The sequence below is a fragment of the Mustela nivalis genome (assembly GCF_964662115.1).
Source record: "Mustela nivalis genome assembly, chromosome: 19".
In the NCBI taxonomy this organism is placed as follows: Eukaryota; Metazoa; Chordata; class Mammalia; order Carnivora; family Mustelidae; genus Mustela; species Mustela nivalis.
Genome location: NC_139038.1, coordinates 23398015 through 23417182, shown reverse-complemented (window position 1 = coordinate 23417182; position 19168 = coordinate 23398015). Strand labels below are relative to the sequence as shown.

Genomic DNA, 19168 nt, shown 5'->3' with positions numbered 1-19168 from the left:
TTCTAATTAGTTCTTCATCCTATAAAGAAGCCTGGTTTTCTCTAGTGTTAGGAGTCTGGGGAAAATCATCCTGTTGCGATTTCAGGTGTGTTATATGAAAAGGCAGACTTAAACACTATTTAATACCTTACAACAGAGGTCACCAAACTTAACATAAGGGAATAATAGATATGTAAAGTGGGGGTGGCTACATGGTCTCTCTTGCAATCGCTCTGTTCTGTCCTTGTAGCACAAAAACAACCATAGACAACACAGAAATGAATGGGTATAGCTGTGTTCCAGGAAACTTGATTTACATAAACAGGTCATGGTTTTTTGACTCCTGCCATATAAGGAAAAGACTGATCATACTCTTATGTAATATCATACTGTGCTTAGATTCTATTCTCAGTATTTATATAGATAAATTTTATATGTCTTGTACATAAAATTCCAGAGTGTTCATTCATCTTAACGAATTTGATCATGAATGATCTGTTTGTGTCCATGAATATTGTAATATTATGTTTCTTTCTTCCTTCTTTAGTGTTCCCTCTGTCACCAGCAGTTCCGTGCCCTGTTCATAAAAAGGGCAATGTTCAGTTGGCGGAATTGGAAACTGATTTTGCTACAGATCCTGGCACTTCTAGGTTCCTTTACTTTTCTCTCAAAGGCTGATAAGTTTTTACATAATAATGATGAAAAGCCCAGACAAATGGATTTGGATCAATATGGTCGAACAATTGTGCCTTTTTCTGTTTCTGGGAATTCTAATTTGACCCTGATTTTCCTAAAACATCTTAGGAGTATGCTAGAGTCTCACAAACACACGCTTAAGGAAGTACAAGGTAAGACTAATTAGGTCTAAAAGACTGCTGCTTTTAGATGAAGATCTGGTTTTATGATTTGCAAAGAAGGTCAGATGTTTATTAGCTCAGTATAAATACTCAATGTGATAGCTCCTCTGAATACATTTATTTTTAAGATAGTAATAATAAAAATTTACATTTACTGAGCATTTGTTTTTGGCAAGAGCCCAGCTAAGTATTTTACCTGTATATCATTTAATCTGAGCAATCACCCCGATTTAGTAGGTATTTTTATTACGGACACCAGTTAAATGAGGAGCACTGACATTTAAGGAAACTCAGAAGTTTGCACCAAATCAGACATGTAGTAAATACAGAGACTTGAATTTAACCTGTTCTACCTGATGTCTGCATATCACTCACTGCATCACATTACCTCTCTGATCATAAAGTCTATTCTCTTTCAAGTCATCATTTCCTCCTAGATACCATATATATATATATATTCTTTTTAACTGCCACCTGATGAACAGTGTTCTTCTGAGTTAGCAAACAGCATGCATTACTGGCAAACCTGTGTGGTTCTTTTTTTTCTCTCATTAAGGTTCTATTGTGAAAATACATTTTAGAAATTATTGTTCCTTATAATACTGATTCTACAACCTACAGGTAATAGATTGGCTGACTACAAGTAATTGTCCCTATTATTCTCCACTATAAATAGTAAGTAAGCATTTGTTAACCAGGGTCAAACAAAAGGACAGAGGATAAAGGATAAAATCATTATTTTTTTAAATATTACAGTATACTGCTTATTTTAAAAAGTGAAATGACTAACTGAATATGTTTGTTATATTGATAATGAGACTAAGTGCAATAGAATAATACAGTAGCCACACTGATATCCATTTTCAATTGTTATTGTTTTGTTCATTAGCTAGAAATTATCTAGACATAGGCAGATAATACTTAGGCTTAACCAATCTTACTTTGTTTTAAGAAGCTTACATGTAATTTTCTTTTTTTTTTTTTAATATAATTTTTTATTTTTTATAAACATATATTTTTATCCCCAGGGGTACAGGTCTGTGAATCACCAGGTTTACACACTTCACAGCACTCACCAAAACACATACCCTCCCCAATGTCCATAATACCACCCCCTTCTCCCAAACCCTCTCCCCCCAGCAACCCTCAGTTTGTTTTGTGAGATTAAGAGTCACTTATGGTTTGTCTCCCTCCCAATCCCATCTTCTTTCATTTATTCTTCTCGTATCCACTTAAGCCCCCATGTTGCATCACCACTTCCTCATATCAGGGAGATCATATGATAGTTGTCTTTCTCCGCTTGACTTATTTCGCTAAGCATGATATGCTCTAGTTCCATCCATGTTGTCGCAAATGGCAAGATTTCATTTCTTTTGATGGCTGCATAGTATTTTCTTTTTTTGTTTTTAAAGATTTTATTTATTTATTTGACAGACAGAGATCACAAGTAGGCAGAGAGGCAGAAAGAGAGAGAGAGAGGGAAGAAGGCTCCCTGCAGGGCAGAGAGCCTGATGCGGGACTCGATCCCAGGACCCTGAGATCATGACCTGAGCCAAAGGCAGCAGCTTAACCCACTGAGTCACCCAGGTGCCCTACATGTACTTTTCTAAGTTGTGCCCTCATTATCTTAGTTACAGAACCTTGCATAACTGAATTCTACTAATTTTATATGGTTTCTATTTCCACCTGCCTGCCTTTTTTAACTGAATTTTTTAGGATAAAGATAGAGCAAGAAATCCTTTATAACTTGCTCTCTCTTTTCCCCAAACTATAAGAAAATGTTTTGGGGGCACCTGTGTGGCACAGTGGGTTGAGCATCCACACTTGATTTCGGCTCAGATTGTGATCTCATGGTTGTGTGGGGCTCCATACTCAGAGTGGAGTCTGCTTGAGATTCTCTTCCCTTCTCCCTCTGCCCCCCCCAAATAAATAAGTCTTAAAAAAGAATGCTTATTAATGGGAAAATAGATTTCTAGATAATATCTCATCTGTAGCTTTCTTCTCACATAGTACATGCATTAACACTGGGGAAATCACTGCAGAGCCATAAAATAAGTGGGTTTGTGCTTTAGAAAGGATATGAGCTTATAATAACTGAAAATGCCATCTGCCCTCCCAAACAGAAGTTTACATTTCCTCTTCATCCACAATTTAGATGAATGCCTCTTTTTTGAAATTTATCTCACTGAATTACAGTAGCACTTCCTTCATGCATCTCTCAAACTAATTATGGAGAGGCCACAACTTCTTTTATATCTCTAGAACCCAGTTCCTGGCTCACAATGAGTGTATATTTAAATAGTCTTATCCAGTAGACCAATTCCTCCTGCTTTTTTCTTGTTTTCTAAAGTTGCTTAGTTCCTTTGTTTTTCCATTTCAATTTTAGAATAACCTTGTCTATAAATACAAAACATTTTTGTTAGAATTTTGATAGGATTTTATTGAATCTATATATCAATTTGGGGAGAAATGACATCTTTACTATGAACACAATCCATGTTCAATCCATGAACACAACTGATTTATTTAGAATTCCATTAATTAAGAACTTCTTTCTTTCATCAATGCTGTGTAATTTTCATCACACATGTCTTGTACATGTTTTGCTAAATTTACACCCAAGTATTTCTTGAGTAAATATAAATGGCATTGTGTTCTTAATTTTGGCATCCATATGGTTGGCTATTCTAATGCATAGAAAATAATTGATTTTTATATCTTTATTTTGTAACTTGCAACTTTGATGAACTCACATATTAGTTTAAAATTTTTTTGTGTGAATTTCTTTGGATTTTCTACATAAACAGTCATCTCACCTGCAAATAAAAGCATTTCACCTCTTCTTTTATTATCTGTATGCCTTTATTCCCTATTTATGCTTTATTGCACTGGGTTGAACCTCCAGCACAGTACTAAATCAGGGTGGTAAGAATGGGCATTTTTCCCTTGTTCTCAGTTTTAGGGGGGGAAGTCTGCAGTCTTTCATCAAAAGTATAATCTTAGCTGTAGAGATTTTTTAGATGTTCTGTATAAAAGTGTGGAAGATTAGCTCTATAACCTTTTTTTCCACAGCTTTCTCAGGAATGATTACTAAGTTTTGTCAAATTTTTTGTATAAATTTATATGATTATTAATGATTTTTCTACTTTAGCCTGAAGTGAATATGGTGAATAACACTGGCTGAGTTTTAAATATTGAGATAGCCTTGAATCCCTGGAATAGACCCCACTTGACCATAGTTGTAATTCTTTCTATATATTAATGAATTTTATTTGCTAATATTTTGTTAAGGGGTGTTACATTATTTATGTGAAAGATATCAGTTTTTAATTTTCCTTTTTCTTGATATTGTCTTTTATGATTTTTCTATCAGAGTAATACTAACTTGATAAAATGAATTCAGAAATGTTCCCTCGTCCTGTATTTTCTGAAAGATATTATATAAATGTTGATTCTTCCTTAAATATTCTGTAGAATTCTCCAGTGAAAACATCTAGACCCAATTGCTTCTCAGCCTTTTGGCTAAGATCAAGTGAAAACATCTAGATCTGGAGATTCCTTTGGGAGGAATTTTTAATTTATGAGTTAAATTTCCTTAAGAATTACAATTATTCAAATGACCTATATTGAGAGAGCTGTTGTAGTTTGTCTGTTTTGAGAAAGTGTTCTATTTCATCTAAATTGTCAAATTATGTTTGTAGAGTTGTTCACAGTATTCCTTTGTTATGGTTTTGATGTCTTCAGTATCTGTAGTGATTTCCCCTAAGTCATTTTTAATATTGGTAAATTATGTTTTATCTTTGTTTCCCATTCTCTTTCTCACTGTGCTTTTAGCTGAGCATTTTTTTTTTAAAGAATGTATTTATTTACCTGACAGAGAGAGATACAGTGAGAGAGGGAACACAAGCAGGGGGAGTGGGAGAAGGAGAAGCAGGCTTCCCATGGAGCAGGAAGCCTGATGTGGGGCTCAATCCCAGGACCCTGGGATCATGATGACCTGAGCTGAAGGCAGACACTTAAAGACTGAGCCACCCAAGCACCCCTTAGCTGAGTATTTACTTTATTTTTTATTTTTTACTAACATATAACGTATTATTTGTTTCAGGTGTACAGGTCTGTGATTCATCAGTCTCAAACAATTCACAGCAATCACCACAGCACATACCTTCCCCAGTGTCCATCACCCAGCCACTCCATCCCTCCCATCCCCCTCCATTCCAGGAACCCTCAATTTGAAATTAAGAGTCTCTCTCTCTTTTTAAGATTTTATTTATTTATTTGAGAGAGAGAGTGAGAGAGAGCATGAGAGGGTAGAAGGTCAGAGGGAGAAGCAGACTCCCCATGGAGCCAGCAGCCCGATGCGGGACTTGATCCCAGGACTCTGGGATCATGACCTGAGCTGAAGGCAGTCACTTACCAACTGAGCCACCCAGGAACCCTAAGAGTCTCTTATGCGTTGTCTCCCTCTTTTGTTTCATTTTTCCCTCCCTTCCCTATGATCCTCTGTATTTCTCAAACTTCTCATGTCAGTGAGATCATATGATAATTGTTTTTCTCTGATTGACTTATTTTGTTTAGCATAATATCCTTTAGTTTCATCGATGCCATAGCAAATGGCCAGATTTTGGGGGGAGGGGGTTGATGGCTGCATAATATTTCATTTTATACACACACACACACATACACACATACATACCACATCTTTATCCATTCATCTGTTGATGGACATCTGGTCTCTTTCCATATTTTGGCTATTGTGGACATTGCTGCTATGAACATTGGGGTGCACATGCCCCATCAAGTCACTACATTTGTATCTTTAGGGTAAATACCCAGTAGTGCTATTGCTGGGTCATAGGGTAGCTCTATTTTCAACTATTTGAGGAACCTCCATACTGTTTTCTGGAGTGGCTATACTAGCTTGCATTCCCACCAATAGGGTAGGAGGGTTCCCCTTTCTCTGTGTCCTGGCCAACACCTATCTTTTCCTGACCTGTTAATTTTACCCATTCTGACTGGTGGGAGGTGGTATCTCACTAGCTGAGTATTTTCTAATTAACCTGTCTTCCCGTTTCCTGTCTACTCTTCATTTGTGTCCAACCTCCCATTTCTTAATCATAATTGATGTTTATATTTTTCAATTCTAACATAAATATTTGATATTTTCTATGGACTCCAGTTCTCTGAAGTATTCTGTCTCTTATATCTAGTTTATATGTAGATCTATTTCTATAATCTGTGCTTTTTCTTGGTTCTGTTTTTTGGTATACCTAGTAATTTTTTAATTGAATGCCAGATGTATGTATGAAAATTATGTAGACTGTACTTGAGATCATCTTCTCCAGAGGAAGCTTAATTTAACTCCTAAAAGGCACTGAGTTTAAGGGAAGATCTAAATCCAATTAGGGATTTAAGTGCCTTGAGACTGGGTTGAAATTTTTATATGAACTGACCTATATCTTACTCACTCTTACAGTATAGCCACTGAAAGCTTGAGGATTTACCAGTGCATTCCATCACTTATAAATCTAAAATGCCTTAAAGAAAAATAGGGTTTGGAATGTTTGGCTCAATTCAGTGCATTTCAGTCCTTCTAAGGGCTTATCCCCCAAATGATAAACATTTGCTTTTTTAGATATCTCTTTCAAAGAGGTGATTTCTTATTTATTTAATCCAGCTTTTTAAGTTTTCATGGTTTTATTTTCTGCTTTAAGCAATAAGATCTATAAGTAGAAATACTTACAGATGTTTTTAAGGTATATTAGGAGAGCCTGGGTGGTTCAGTCAGTTATGCATCTACCTTTGGCTCAGGTCATGATCCCAGGGTCCTTGGCCGGGAGCCTGCTTCTCCCTCCTCCCCATTCATGCTCTCTCTCTCATAAGTAAAAAAAAAAAAAAAAAAAAAAAAAAAAATCTTTAAAAACAAAAGATAGATAAGTTAAGAAAATCTATACCATGTTGCCTGTGTTTTCTCAGTGAAGTAGCAGTCTAGGTCATAGACTAGGAAATGAGAGAGCTTGGAATTATAAAATGTTTGAAGAGAATAACAAATGTTTGAAATAATCAAAAGAAACTTGAAAGGGATGAGAACAAAGTAAAATTATTTGTTCCTTTTCCCAACATATATTGTAGATGATTTCTTCCTGGGTAACCTGACCAATGTTATTTCCTCATCTTAGGTGACCTACTGAAATACTTAATGGAAAATGAAGATTGTATTCACTTGTGCATTGTCGCATTTTCCATTGAGGTGAAGACAAACAAAATAATTCTTACTGGTCTTTTCAACAATCAGGCATATCATTCACCATCTCTGACCCTGGCAATATTAGACAATATTCTTCTCATGACAATTGCTGGCTCTAATGCTTCCATAACCGTCTTCAATAAACCTCAGCCACACTTTAAGGATAAAAAACAAAGTGGAACGTAAGTTATTCTTTTTATTAAAATTTGCTATTTCTTTTTTCTTTTTGTCTTTTTCTGTCTGATTTATTTCATTTAAGCATAATTCCCTTGAGGTCCATTTGTGTTGTTGGAAATGGCAAGATCTTATTTTTAAGGCTAAGTAATATTTCATTGTGTGTGTATGTGTGTATCTCACATATTCTTTTTTTTTCCTTTTTTATTTCTTTTCAGTGTTCCAGAATTCATTGTATATGCACCACACCCAGTGCTCTGTGCAATACATGCCCTCCTTAATACCCACCACCAGGCTCACCCAACCCCCCCACCCCCCCTCCAAAACCCTCAGTTTTTTCTCAGTGTCCACAGTCTCTCTCATGGTTCATCTCCCCCTCCAATTTCCCCCAAATCCCTTCTCCTCTCCATTTCCCCATGTCCTCCGTGTTATTCCTTATGCTCCACAAGTAAGTGAAACCATATGATAATTGACTCTCTATACTTGACTTATTTTACTCAGCATAATCTCTTCCAGTCCCGCCCATGTTGATACAAAAGTTGGGTATTCATCCTTTCTGATGGAGGCTAATACTCCATAGTATATGTGGACCATATCTTCTTTATTTATTAAAGATTTATTTATTTATTTGAGGGAGTGAGAGAGAGCAATAACAGAAGCAAGGGGGAGGGTCAAGGGAGAGGGAGAAACAGACTCTCCTTGGGATCAAGGCTAGATCCCAAGACCCCAGGATCATGACCTGAGCCAAAGGCAGATGCTTAGCCAACTGAGCCACCCAGGTACCCCTACAATTTGATATTTTAAATGTATTTCTCCTATCTTACATGATTACATTTACATGATTAAAAATAGCTATTGGTAGAAATTTATGTTTTCTGCTATATTGATTTCCTGATATATCTACTTTTTTCCCTTCTGTAGATTATCGGATGGAGTCCAGGTGGCCTTATATATACACTTTGGCATGGCTCTTTTAATCAGTGGCTTTTCTCTCCTGACAGTGACTGAACGAGTCACTAAAGCAAAGCACATCCAACTTTTGAGTGGGGTTTCTGTCCCTGTGTACTGGCTTTCTGCTCTACTGTGGGATTTCATCATCTTCTTAATTACCTGCTGCTTACTACTTGTAAGTGTTAGATACAGTTTGTTCAGGGTTCATTTTCCTTCCATACCCCCCAGAAAATTCCTGTTTTCTAATTATGTAACTCAAACTGGGGAAATAGGGCCTTCAAAGAGGTGATAAAATTAAAATGAAGTAGCTAGGGTATGCCCTAATCCATTCTGACTGGTATGCTTCTTAAGAAGAAGATATTTGAACATACAAAAAGACACAAGGAGTGCACATGCACATAGTGAAGACCATGTGGGGACACAGCCAAAAGGTGGACATTTGCAAGCCAAGGAAAGAAACCTTAGAAAAACCAACCCTAAGAGAAGATGGCGGCAAGATAGGAGGATGCTAGGCTCATCTACTCCCAAGAACACAACTGGATAACTATCAAATAATTCTAAATACTCCAAAAATCAACCTGAAGACTGACAGAACAAAGTCCACAACTAAAGGGAGAGAAGAGTCACATGATAGAAGGTAGGAAGTGTGGAGATCGGTTTAGGGGAGAAATAGATCACTGATGCTATGAAGGGGAGGGAGCTGTGGTCACAAAGAAGAGTGAGAGAGAGTAGAGCATAAGGGAATGCACAAGGCAAACATTTTCCTAAAGCCATGGCTGGGAAAATGAGAGGGTACGATTTTGGTGAGTTCTTGCAACCATCAGGGCTTAAAGCCTGGAGTTTTAGAAGTCAGCATGTTTGGCTAGTATAGAGCCATGAAGGCACTATGCTGCTCCTGGAACATAGAAACAATGATCTGAAAAACACCTGACACATGGTGAGGGGAGATAATTTGCTCTTCTCAGAGTGCTTCCCTGAGAGGTAACTTTAACAGAAATATCTCTCTGGGAGACAAAGGAACTGGCTGGTACTATTTAACCCCCCTGCCCCTCATCATAAATACACAACCACCTTCAGGAAGCAGTGCAACACCTACACAAGCATGCTGCCTAATTTGCTTACAATAAGTCCCAGTGCTATGGTGAGACTGCCCTTCCCAGTCAAGCATGTATCAGTCCCAGTGCCATGGACCCTTTCCCCAGAAGACGAGCAGAAATCCCTGACCATACCACATCTCTCAACCAGAGTTCTGCTGGGCTTCAAGTCTAGTGGAAGTCATATCAGGTTTCATATAATAAGCAGACTAAAGTACACCTAGAATTTAAGAAACAAAACAGAGGACCATAGGGGAAGAGAGGGAAAAAAATGAAATAAGACAAGACAAGAAGGAGAGATGAGCCATAAGAGACTCTTAATTTCAGGAAATAAACTGAGGGTTGCTGGACAGGAGAAGGAAGGGGGGATGGGGTAACTGGGCTATGGACACTGGGGAAAGCATGTGTTATAATGAGCACTGGGTATTATATAAGACTGATGAATCACAGACCTGTACCCCTGAAACAAATAATGCATTATATATTAATTAATTGAATTTAAATTAAATAAATAATTTTTTTAAAATGCAGGCCTATGCTATCATTGCATTTTATTAAATTACATATCTGTGTAACTGAAAATATAATATGTATTGTGTCTATCCATTAGATAAACAATCCATACATGTGAAGTTTTTATTTTTATTTTTTATTTTTATTAAAAGATTCTCTTCATTTGAGAGATTGAGAAAGAGAGAGAGCTCTCTGCTGAGCAGGGAGCCTGATGTGGATCCCTATCCCAGGACCCCAGGATCATGACCTGAGCTGAAGGCAGACACTTAACCAACTGAGCCACCCAGGTGCTCCTGTGTGAAAATGTTTTAAAAAGTTGAATAGCAGGACAAAGAGTTTGTATTTTAAATAAATTGTGACCACTAAAAAAGTAAATTTAAAAAAAATAAAAAACAATTACTAATACCATAAAAAATAAAGCATAATCATAAAGATACTTACTGGGCTTATGAATAGAATGGAAGACATCAGGGAGACCCTTTACCACAGAAATAGTAAAAAAGAGTTAAATATGAACCCATCAGAAATGAAGAATGCAATAACTGAGATTAGAAACAGGTTTCATGTAATGAATAGTTAGGCTGGAAGAAGCAGAAGAATGAATTAGTGATATAGAAGACAAAATAATGGAAAATAATGAAGCTGTACAAAAGAGAGAAAAAAAGAATTATGGAACATGAAAATAGACTTAGGTAACTCAGTGACTCCATCAAACATTATAACATCTGTTTTAAGAGTCCCAGAAGAAGAAGAGAGAGAAAAGGGGGCAGAAAACTTATGTGAGGAAATAAGAGCTGAAAATTTCCCTTACCCAGGGAAGCAAACAGACAGCCAAATCCAGGAGGCACACAGAACTCCCATCAAGATCAACAAAAGCAGGCCAATAAGATGTTTTGTAATTAAATTTTCAAAATAAAGTGATAAGAAAAAAATCTCAAAAATGCAAGACAAAAGAAGTCCTTAACATACAAGGAAAAACTCATAAGGTTAGCAGATCAGATCACGGCAAGCCAGAAGAAAGTGGCATGATAAATTCAACATCCTGAATGGGAAAAATCTGCAGCCAAGAATAGTCTGTCCAGCAAGGCTACCATTCAGAATAGAAAAAAACATAGTTTCCCAGACAAGCAAAAACTAAAGAAATTTGTGACCACTAAACCAGTTCTGCAAGAAACATTAAAGAGGATTCTTTGAGTGGAAAGAAAAGACCAAAAAATGACAAAAGCAAGAAAGGACCAGAGAAAATCTCCAAAAACGACCAAATAATAAAATAGCAGTAAATATGTATCTGTCAATAATTAAGCCCCAGAGTTTCTTGGGTGGATGTGACAGGAGTGGGGAGTAGAGTAGGGAGTAAGAGACTTGGTTCAAAAGTATGATAGGTAAGGTATAACCAGAGATTAAAAAATCTTTAGCAAAATAGGCTCTCTAGAATAGTTATCTTTATGGGAAAAGTGAGAGTTAGCCTTACTGGGGGAAACTATACTGATTTAATTAAAAAACCATTCTGGGTAGAAAAAAATAAAGGGAATTATGGTGGTTCTGCTCATTGGACTATCCTCTGGTGAAGTACAGGTAGAAGTATCTTACTTCATGCTCCTAGTTTGAAGTATTTTTTAGAGGTTAATTCATTTAATTGACAAATACTTCCATGCTAACTAGCAATAAGACTTGCTATCTCCTCTATAAACATTCTGGCCTGCATTATTTTTGACTTGGGCCTTCACCTTGCCTTTATCTCTATGCACTCTGTGTTTCAGGGAGCATTCAAATTCTGCCAGTTGGATATTTACATCACAGATTACCATTTTCTGGACACAATGCTCATCTTCATGCTATATGGCTGGTCTGCCATTCCCCTTACATACCTGCTGAGCTTCTTGTTTACTAGAAGTACTTCTGCCTACATCAAACTTGTCCTATTCAACTACCTTTCGGGCATTTTCAGTCTCCTCATAGACGTCACACTTCAATTCGGTAAGGGGTAAGGGCTTCACAAAGTTTCTCTTTACACAGAAGGCAGCAGTAAATAAATAAGTAGATAGGGACTAAGGACATTAGTAGACAATTAAGTTCTAGGTTTGGGGACAACCCTGTACTTGATGTAAGTCATAAAATTATTTCTGAGTGCCTATCATATTCTGGGTGCTGTGTTAGAGCTGGGATCCTCATGCTGAACGTGACCTACATCTCTAACAACTCCATCTCCTTTACCACATAACTTCACCACCTCCAGTAACTCCACCACATGACTTAAGGAATCTGTTTTGCAACAGATATGGGAAATTTTAGGAACATTTATCCTGAGATTCATTTGCCAGCAAGGGAGAGTGAAGGAAAAAAAAGCAGCTTTCTTTTTAAAAGAGCTGGTCTCAGAAAGAATAAATTCTTCTCAAATATATGAGGACCTTGTTATCTTTAAAGGTGTTCCGTCTTGATGATACGGCAGTTTGTAGTGAGGTGAAGAGAGGGACGTGTGGAGGGAAATCTTGAGTTCTCAGGAGAGGCTGACAGTTTTGTTTTTTGGAAGAAAAGGTTTTATGGTGTGGCTTTTCTTCCCTAATTCAAAGAAAAGGCACAAGTTTGTGAACACCCTAACCAGATTTTCCAGGAAGAAAATCTCTATATGCATCTGACATAGACATAATTACTTAAGCCCATTTTTTCCTACCTTTCAGGATTGGTTTCTACAGTATTCATGAATTTGTATTTCCTTCTTTTCTTTAATTTTAGATTTGGGAAGATCATCACGGTGCTATAAGTGGAGTTGGTGTTTCCCCCTCTAAGGTGCCTTTCAATAGGCCTCAGCACTTTTTCACATCCTCCCTTTGTTGCTCCACAATCACTGGCTCTTGCCTTGTTCCCTTGGCCCTTCACTGGTCACAAAAGAATAGCTTGTAATTTCCTTTGAGAATGAATATTAATGAATATTATAAGACTTAAGCTTATGCATAGCTGATGAAAAAACTTGTTAACAGATATGACTTAGCACTCGTTCTCACAAAAGGGTACCCAAATTATGGAAAGCAGATGTTTGTATATTGTTGCACACTTGTCAAAAGAGTGCTACTTCATGATGTGAGGAAGACTCATTTGAAAGCATTTGAGTCTGTGAGCCCTAATCTAAAAGGAAATGATCACTTAAGGGGCTAAAGAGAAATAGTTGTTTCAGAGTAAGACTAGGAATAAATTACTGTTTTAGAAGGTTTTTGAAAGAGTGTTTTAGGAGGACTATGCTGCAAAGAGTAATGCAAAATAGGATGAGAACAAAATGGAAGCCAGTATATTTGGCAATTAGAAAATCAAAGGAGACTTCCATTTTTAAGCAGCAGAACAAATGCTATGATACTATGATACAAAAATAATGAACTGAGAAGAAAGTATGGAATTGGCAGAGGCCAACAATAAAATGAAAACAAATGTCCCCAAAGGTAAGCAAGCATCAAAGATAGCTTTGACTTGTGGTTATTGACAGTATCTGTTGACCTTCATTTTCCATTTTATAAGTTGTGTGGAAATTAGAAGTCAGAATAAAGAACATAAAGGTATAACAAAGATTTAGTATCTTCTATTAAAATTAGAATTTCAAAAGGCTATGTCCTCATTATAAGGAAGAACAAAACTAACACCACAATAGGACACAGAAAGGAAATTTGTAAAGATTGATTTGGCACTGAAATGAAGAATAATAATTTCCCTTTGGAATTTTTAAACACATGCAACTATTCATACTGGCTTGTGCCCTAAAATCAGAGAACCAATGTAAGCTGAAAAACATAACCTGATAATTTATTTTAAGTAATCTTGGTTGGTTGTGCCCTCAGGTGAATGGCAAAGGGACACATAATTCCTTGACTTCAAAGTATTCCCATAGTTATATTTGCTGGAGAACTTAAGATCGAATAAAGGAACAAAGGAAGGAAAAGAGGAAAAAACCAAGGTCTGAAGAGCAAGTGTTAGTAGAAACCATAAATTGTAGAATCAGAATCAGACCTCCAAAATTAAGATTTGGGATTTTTAGAATGATATAAAATATGTATGCGTAAAATATTTAAATTGTAACAGAGTCTTAGGAATATGAGCAAATAATAGAATATAAATGATAGAGCATATAACAAATAATAGAACATGTATCATATATGTTATATATGCATACAAATATGTGTTTAAATTATTAATATGTATAATATGTGTATTTCATAAATTGTAAAAGAGTGTCTCAGGAATATATGTATATAGTATATATATAACATATATCATGGAATATATAATAAATAATAGAAATACATACATTTATGCATATGCTATATATGTACATGTATGTTTTATATATGTATTATACACAGACATACACACACACACACAGAACAAGTAGACTTGGAAAAGATCCAAAAAGAATCCTGAGAAATGTTAAGATTTAATAATAATTTAAATTAAGAACTCAATGGATAGAAGTGACACCATATAGATGGGTATTGTTTTTTTATCCATTCCGTCACCCTATGTCTTTTGATTGGAGCATTTAGCCCATTTACTTTGAAACTAATTACTGAAAGATATGTATTCATTGCCATTTTATTACTTGCTTTGTGGTTGTTTCTGAAGTTTTCCCCTGATCTTTTCTTGTCTTTCATGTTTTGTTTATTTTCTTTAGTGATATATTTAGAGTTCTTTTCTTCATTGTTAACAAATTTATTTGTGGTTTTCGACTTGAGGTTACCATTAGGTTTGTATATGACAGGTCCTGCATATAGCAGTCTATATTAAGTCGATGGTCATGTAAGTTTGAACCCATAATTTTCTCCTCTCCGTTTTTATGTGTATGTGTTATATTTTATATTTTTTGTGAAATTAAATACAATTAAAATTTAGTTCCACGGCTACAATGGACACATTTCAAGTGCTCAGTAGCCAGTTGTGTGTATTGGTACAGCTATAGAGCTATTCCGTATTCATAAAAAGATAGTGCTGGTATATACTGTGCCATTTTGGGTATCTGTTTAATTGGCTAATATCCTGGAATTTTCAATCTACTTGACACTAGACACAGTCACCATGGGTTGGACACTTAAGTTTTGCTCTTGGCCATCTCTCTTTGCCCAAAGTGTCTTATATGAAATTTCTGTTTAGACTAGATTTTATCTTCTTTGTAAATACTGAATTCATAAAAAAATAAAAATAAAAAAAATACTGAATTCATGATCAAGATTCCATAATGTCAATTCATAAATTAAGCATGTTTATATTATCAGGAATTTAGTCTCTAATAATTGTTCATATTAAATACATTCTTGAACAATTATCACATGATCTCCCTGATATGAGGGAGAGGCAACGTGGGGGGCTTAGGGGTTAGGAAAGGAATAAATGAAACAAGATGGGATTGGGAGGAAGACAAGCCATAAGAGACTCTTAGTCTCACAAAGCAAACTGAGGGTTGTCGGTGGGGAGGGGGAAAAGGGAGAGAGGTTGGTTGGGTTATGGACATTGGGGAAGGTATGTGCTATGGTAAGTGCTGTGAAGTGTAAACCTGGTGATTCACAGACCTGTATCCCTGGGGCTAATAATATATGTTAATAAAAAAAATTAAAAAAATACATTCTTGAGACAGATAGTAATTATCTATCAACTGGTTCCTTGAAGATTTTTCTACTCTCAAACATGTCATAATTTCCCTAATTGCTCCCTGCTATTGAATTATAGATAGGGTTTATCTCCAACTTCTACTTTATTGCCTTTCTTGATCGATTAGGATTAGATATAAAAAATAGTAGTGGTTTCCTATCCATATCAGGTGTCAGGAAGTCTTATCACATGGACACCCACTTCACCAAAGAGACTTTTCAGAACTCTGCAGTATCAACACAAAATGTGTCACTGGGTGTCAATTGGAACAACTTATTGGGAAGTAATTAGTGTTCTTCAAATATAATAATCTGGTTTTTTTTGTTTTTTTTTTTTAATTCCCTGAGCTTGCTTTGACCATCCTTGGTGGATTTGTTGTCCTGGAGAAAGTTAATTTCCTATAATGAAATCTAATCTTATCATCTTTTTCAGAAGTTCAACATAAGATGTCAAAAACCACCAGAGCCTTCATACTTAATTCATTACTGCTCTTTCCCAATTACAACCTTGCGAAGTGTATCAGTGACTATTTTACTTTCCACCTGATAAAGAAATGGTGCTCTGGAAATAAGCCTCCCATCTACCTTAATTGTAGTAAAGAAAGTAAGTATTATTAACCTTAAACATAAAATTGCCAGTAATTTTTCCAGCAAGAATGGGTTAACTGGAGAATGGCACAGAATTGCAATACAGGATAAGCAAGTTAGAGCAAATCATAGGCAAGTCTCACAAGCATTGTTTTAGAGAGGAGTATTATTCAGGAGGAGGGAGGAAGCTGGGACAAACATTTGGAAAAAAAAAAAAAAAAAGTCCATTGGAGAGAAGCAAGAGTTTAGGGTGATGACTTTCTAGTTGGCTGAGTTGCAGGAGTAGTCAGTTTCTCATAGGAGATACAGTGTACATTTTTGTTGTTGTTGGGTCCTGTCATGGATGATTCTTTTCTATTGAAGAGTCTTCTTTTGGATCTATAATTGACAATTCTTCTTGTCATTAAAAGTCTTAGGGTGTGAGAATTCCCCCTGCTGGCCTCCCCACTCTACTTTAGAGAAGCTTCCCTTTATTAATCTTCACAGTATTCTTGGCATCCCTAAGTCTAAGAAATTAGTCTCAGGCTTAACCCATGAGACATATGGGGAATCAGACCTTATTTCAAAGGGGGGAGTCAGGACCCGTGTTCAATACATAGGGTCGTTTTGCAAGACTGGGGGGAAACCTTTGGAAATATAATAAAACCTCAGAAGCAAAGCCAAGGTAAGTTTAAAGTAGTCATCAGATATAAAAAGAGCTACTAATAATCAACCATCTAGTAACTACATACATTATTTTAAATTGCCACAACTTCAAGTTCTCAGTTTTTACACTCATTTCAAGGAAGAGGACTATGTGCCCTCTGCCACTCAGCTTTTATGGTCCAGAACTGGGATTCACTGTTTATGTTCCCTCATTGCATAATGCATTTCATCTTTGGAAAAGAACCTCCAGGGGAAGAATTTGTATTATATTTACTTTTCCTATTTTCCACCACCTTCACCACTCATAATCACCCACACTTACCTGCCCACAACTTATTTGAAGGAATGGATGAAATCCATTCTCCAGTGTTTAATATAGTATCTGCATGTAGAGGAATTCAACTGTTTATCGGTTTTTGTTTTTGTTTTTTAATTGTTGTTGTTGTCATTTTAGATAAATAGGTAAAGTTCAGGATGTGATAATTTGGGTGATAAAGAGATGTACAGTAAAAAAAAAAGTACAGCAAAGAAAAAACAAAAGTAAGAGAAAGGCAAACTACTGCAGATTTTTTGAAAAGGGTAAACATTCATGTTAACTTTAGAAATCCTCATGGTGGTGCTGTATCATTTAGTAGGTAATTTTGAAAATACCTTACTTTGGTGAGAGTGGGCAGAGTGAGAAGGAATACTTAGTAAGCCAGATCTTACCTAGAACTGTAGTCAATGACCTCAAGAGGGAAGCTCAGTGTTCAGAACTATAAATTGTATGATAATAAATTTTAGGGGATGAAGTGAGGTAGAAAGAAATGGAAGAGAAACATTTCAGGTAAAATATAGTTACATGGAAAGTTAGATATTATTGAGTCTCCATAGGAGCAGGGAATATTTTGCACAATGTAGAAGTGTTCCAGTTTCTGTATATCCTCTCCAACAATTGTTATTTTTCCATTTTTTAAAAATCATATAGCCTTTCTAATAGGTATGAAGTTGTATCGCATTATTGTTTCAATTTGCATATCTCTAATGTTACCAGTGATGATGAGCATCTTTTTGTTACCTGTTATCCATTCATGTATTTTTTTCATAGAAATTCAAGTATATAGTTTTCTTGTAACAGAAATTCTATGTCTTTTATCCAACTTTCTTCTCAAAGCTCAAGAAATATCACTAATGGTCATTTTTACCTTTTAAAGCAAAGTGTTATCTTTTATACGAGTATTTGTGCTTTAATACTTTCTTCTAATTATTAACTTAAGATTTCAGATGTCTGAAAGGATTTGGGGCTTATTTTTTATAGCATCCACTAATAAGCATATCAGTAAATATATTAATATATGCTTACTTGATTATTATATATTATATTCATGAAATTAACCTTCAAAATTCATTGTTGAAAAGTTATTTGGGTAGTAGGATAACCACTTTTCACACTCCAAATAGTTTACTTGTCCCAATTAGCCTAATACTTCATTCCATCTTTTATTTCTTCTTTATTGTTTTTTAGTCCTTGTTTATGGTGTATTAAGATGGCTCTCTTTCAATCCACCTTCCCCCCCCACCCCCGCCATTTTCAGGAACTGCAAAGAACATTTATTCTTTGGAAGAGAAAATGATTGGAAAGTACATGATTATAATGAGTATCACAGGCTATATTTGCCTTCTCTTCATTTTCTTTTTGGACACTACTTTGTGGAAGATAAGAACATTTTTCAATCAATATATTTACTTTGGTATCTATAAGACATTCAGGAAGGTGAGTAATTATGCATGAGCCTTAACTCCAAGCAGAATCTTTATAAAAAAAAAAAAAAAAAGTGGGGGGGAGGGTGCTTGGGTGGCCCAGTTGGTTAAGCCTCTGCCTGTGGCTCAGGTCATGATCTCAGAGTCCTGGTTCAAGCCCCACATCGGGTTTCCTGCTAGTGGAGAGTCTGTTTCTCACTCTCCCTTTGCCTCTCCCCGGTTTGTACTCACATCTGTCTTGCTCACTGTCTCTCAAATAAATAAATCTTAAAAAAAAAAAAAAAGAAAGAAAGAAAAGAAAGAATAACTCCAAGCAACTGGAACATTAAACCTAAAAATCATGTATATCTATACATGACTATCTCAGTTACTGGTAAAAGAAAAATCAGTGTTCACAGAATGTATTCATTTTTAAAAATTTATTTATTTGTTTGAGAAAGAGTGTGTGTGAGTTGGGGATGTGGGGGCAGAGAGAGAATCCTGAAGCATACTCCCTGCTGAGCTCAGAGTGCAGAGCCCAGCAGGGGACTGGCTTGGTCCTAGGAGTCTGAGATCATGACCTGAGCTGAAACCAAGAGTGGCTGCTTAACTGACTGAGCCACACAGGTGCCCCAGAAACATATTTTCTTAAATAAAATCTGATGAAGTTCTAGAACATAAGTGAGGTTTGGTGGGGTGAGTTCCGGAGCCGATGACCAGGAAAGAATTCTTGAGACATCTTTGGTGCAAAATGGTGGTTTATTAAAGGGGACAGGA

The 19168-nt window shown here is 36.0% G+C and overlaps 2 protein-coding genes across 7 annotated transcripts in view; both read left to right on the top strand.

Annotated features, from left to right (window-relative positions):
• Positions 1 to 19168, top strand: part of LOC309854548 (phospholipid-transporting ATPase ABCA3-like) — a 294363-nt gene that overhangs the window by 72962 nt on the left and 202233 nt on the right. The window lies entirely within an intron of this gene.
• The window catches only part of LOC309854547 (phospholipid-transporting ATPase ABCA3-like), a 123338-nt gene that overhangs the window by 72895 nt on the left and 31275 nt on the right, over positions 1 to 19168 (top strand). Inside the window, exons 19-24 of the mRNA XM_082713824.1 lie at positions 527 to 827; positions 7016 to 7265; positions 8179 to 8383; positions 11576 to 11792; positions 15873 to 16043; positions 18247 to 18425. Coding sequence (XP_082569950.1) covers positions 527 to 827; positions 7016 to 7265; positions 8179 to 8383; positions 11576 to 11792; positions 15873 to 16043; positions 18247 to 18425 — 1323 coding nt within the window. The remainder of the gene's footprint in view (positions 1 to 526; positions 828 to 7015; positions 7266 to 8178; positions 8384 to 11575; positions 11793 to 15872; positions 16044 to 18246; positions 18426 to 19168) is intronic.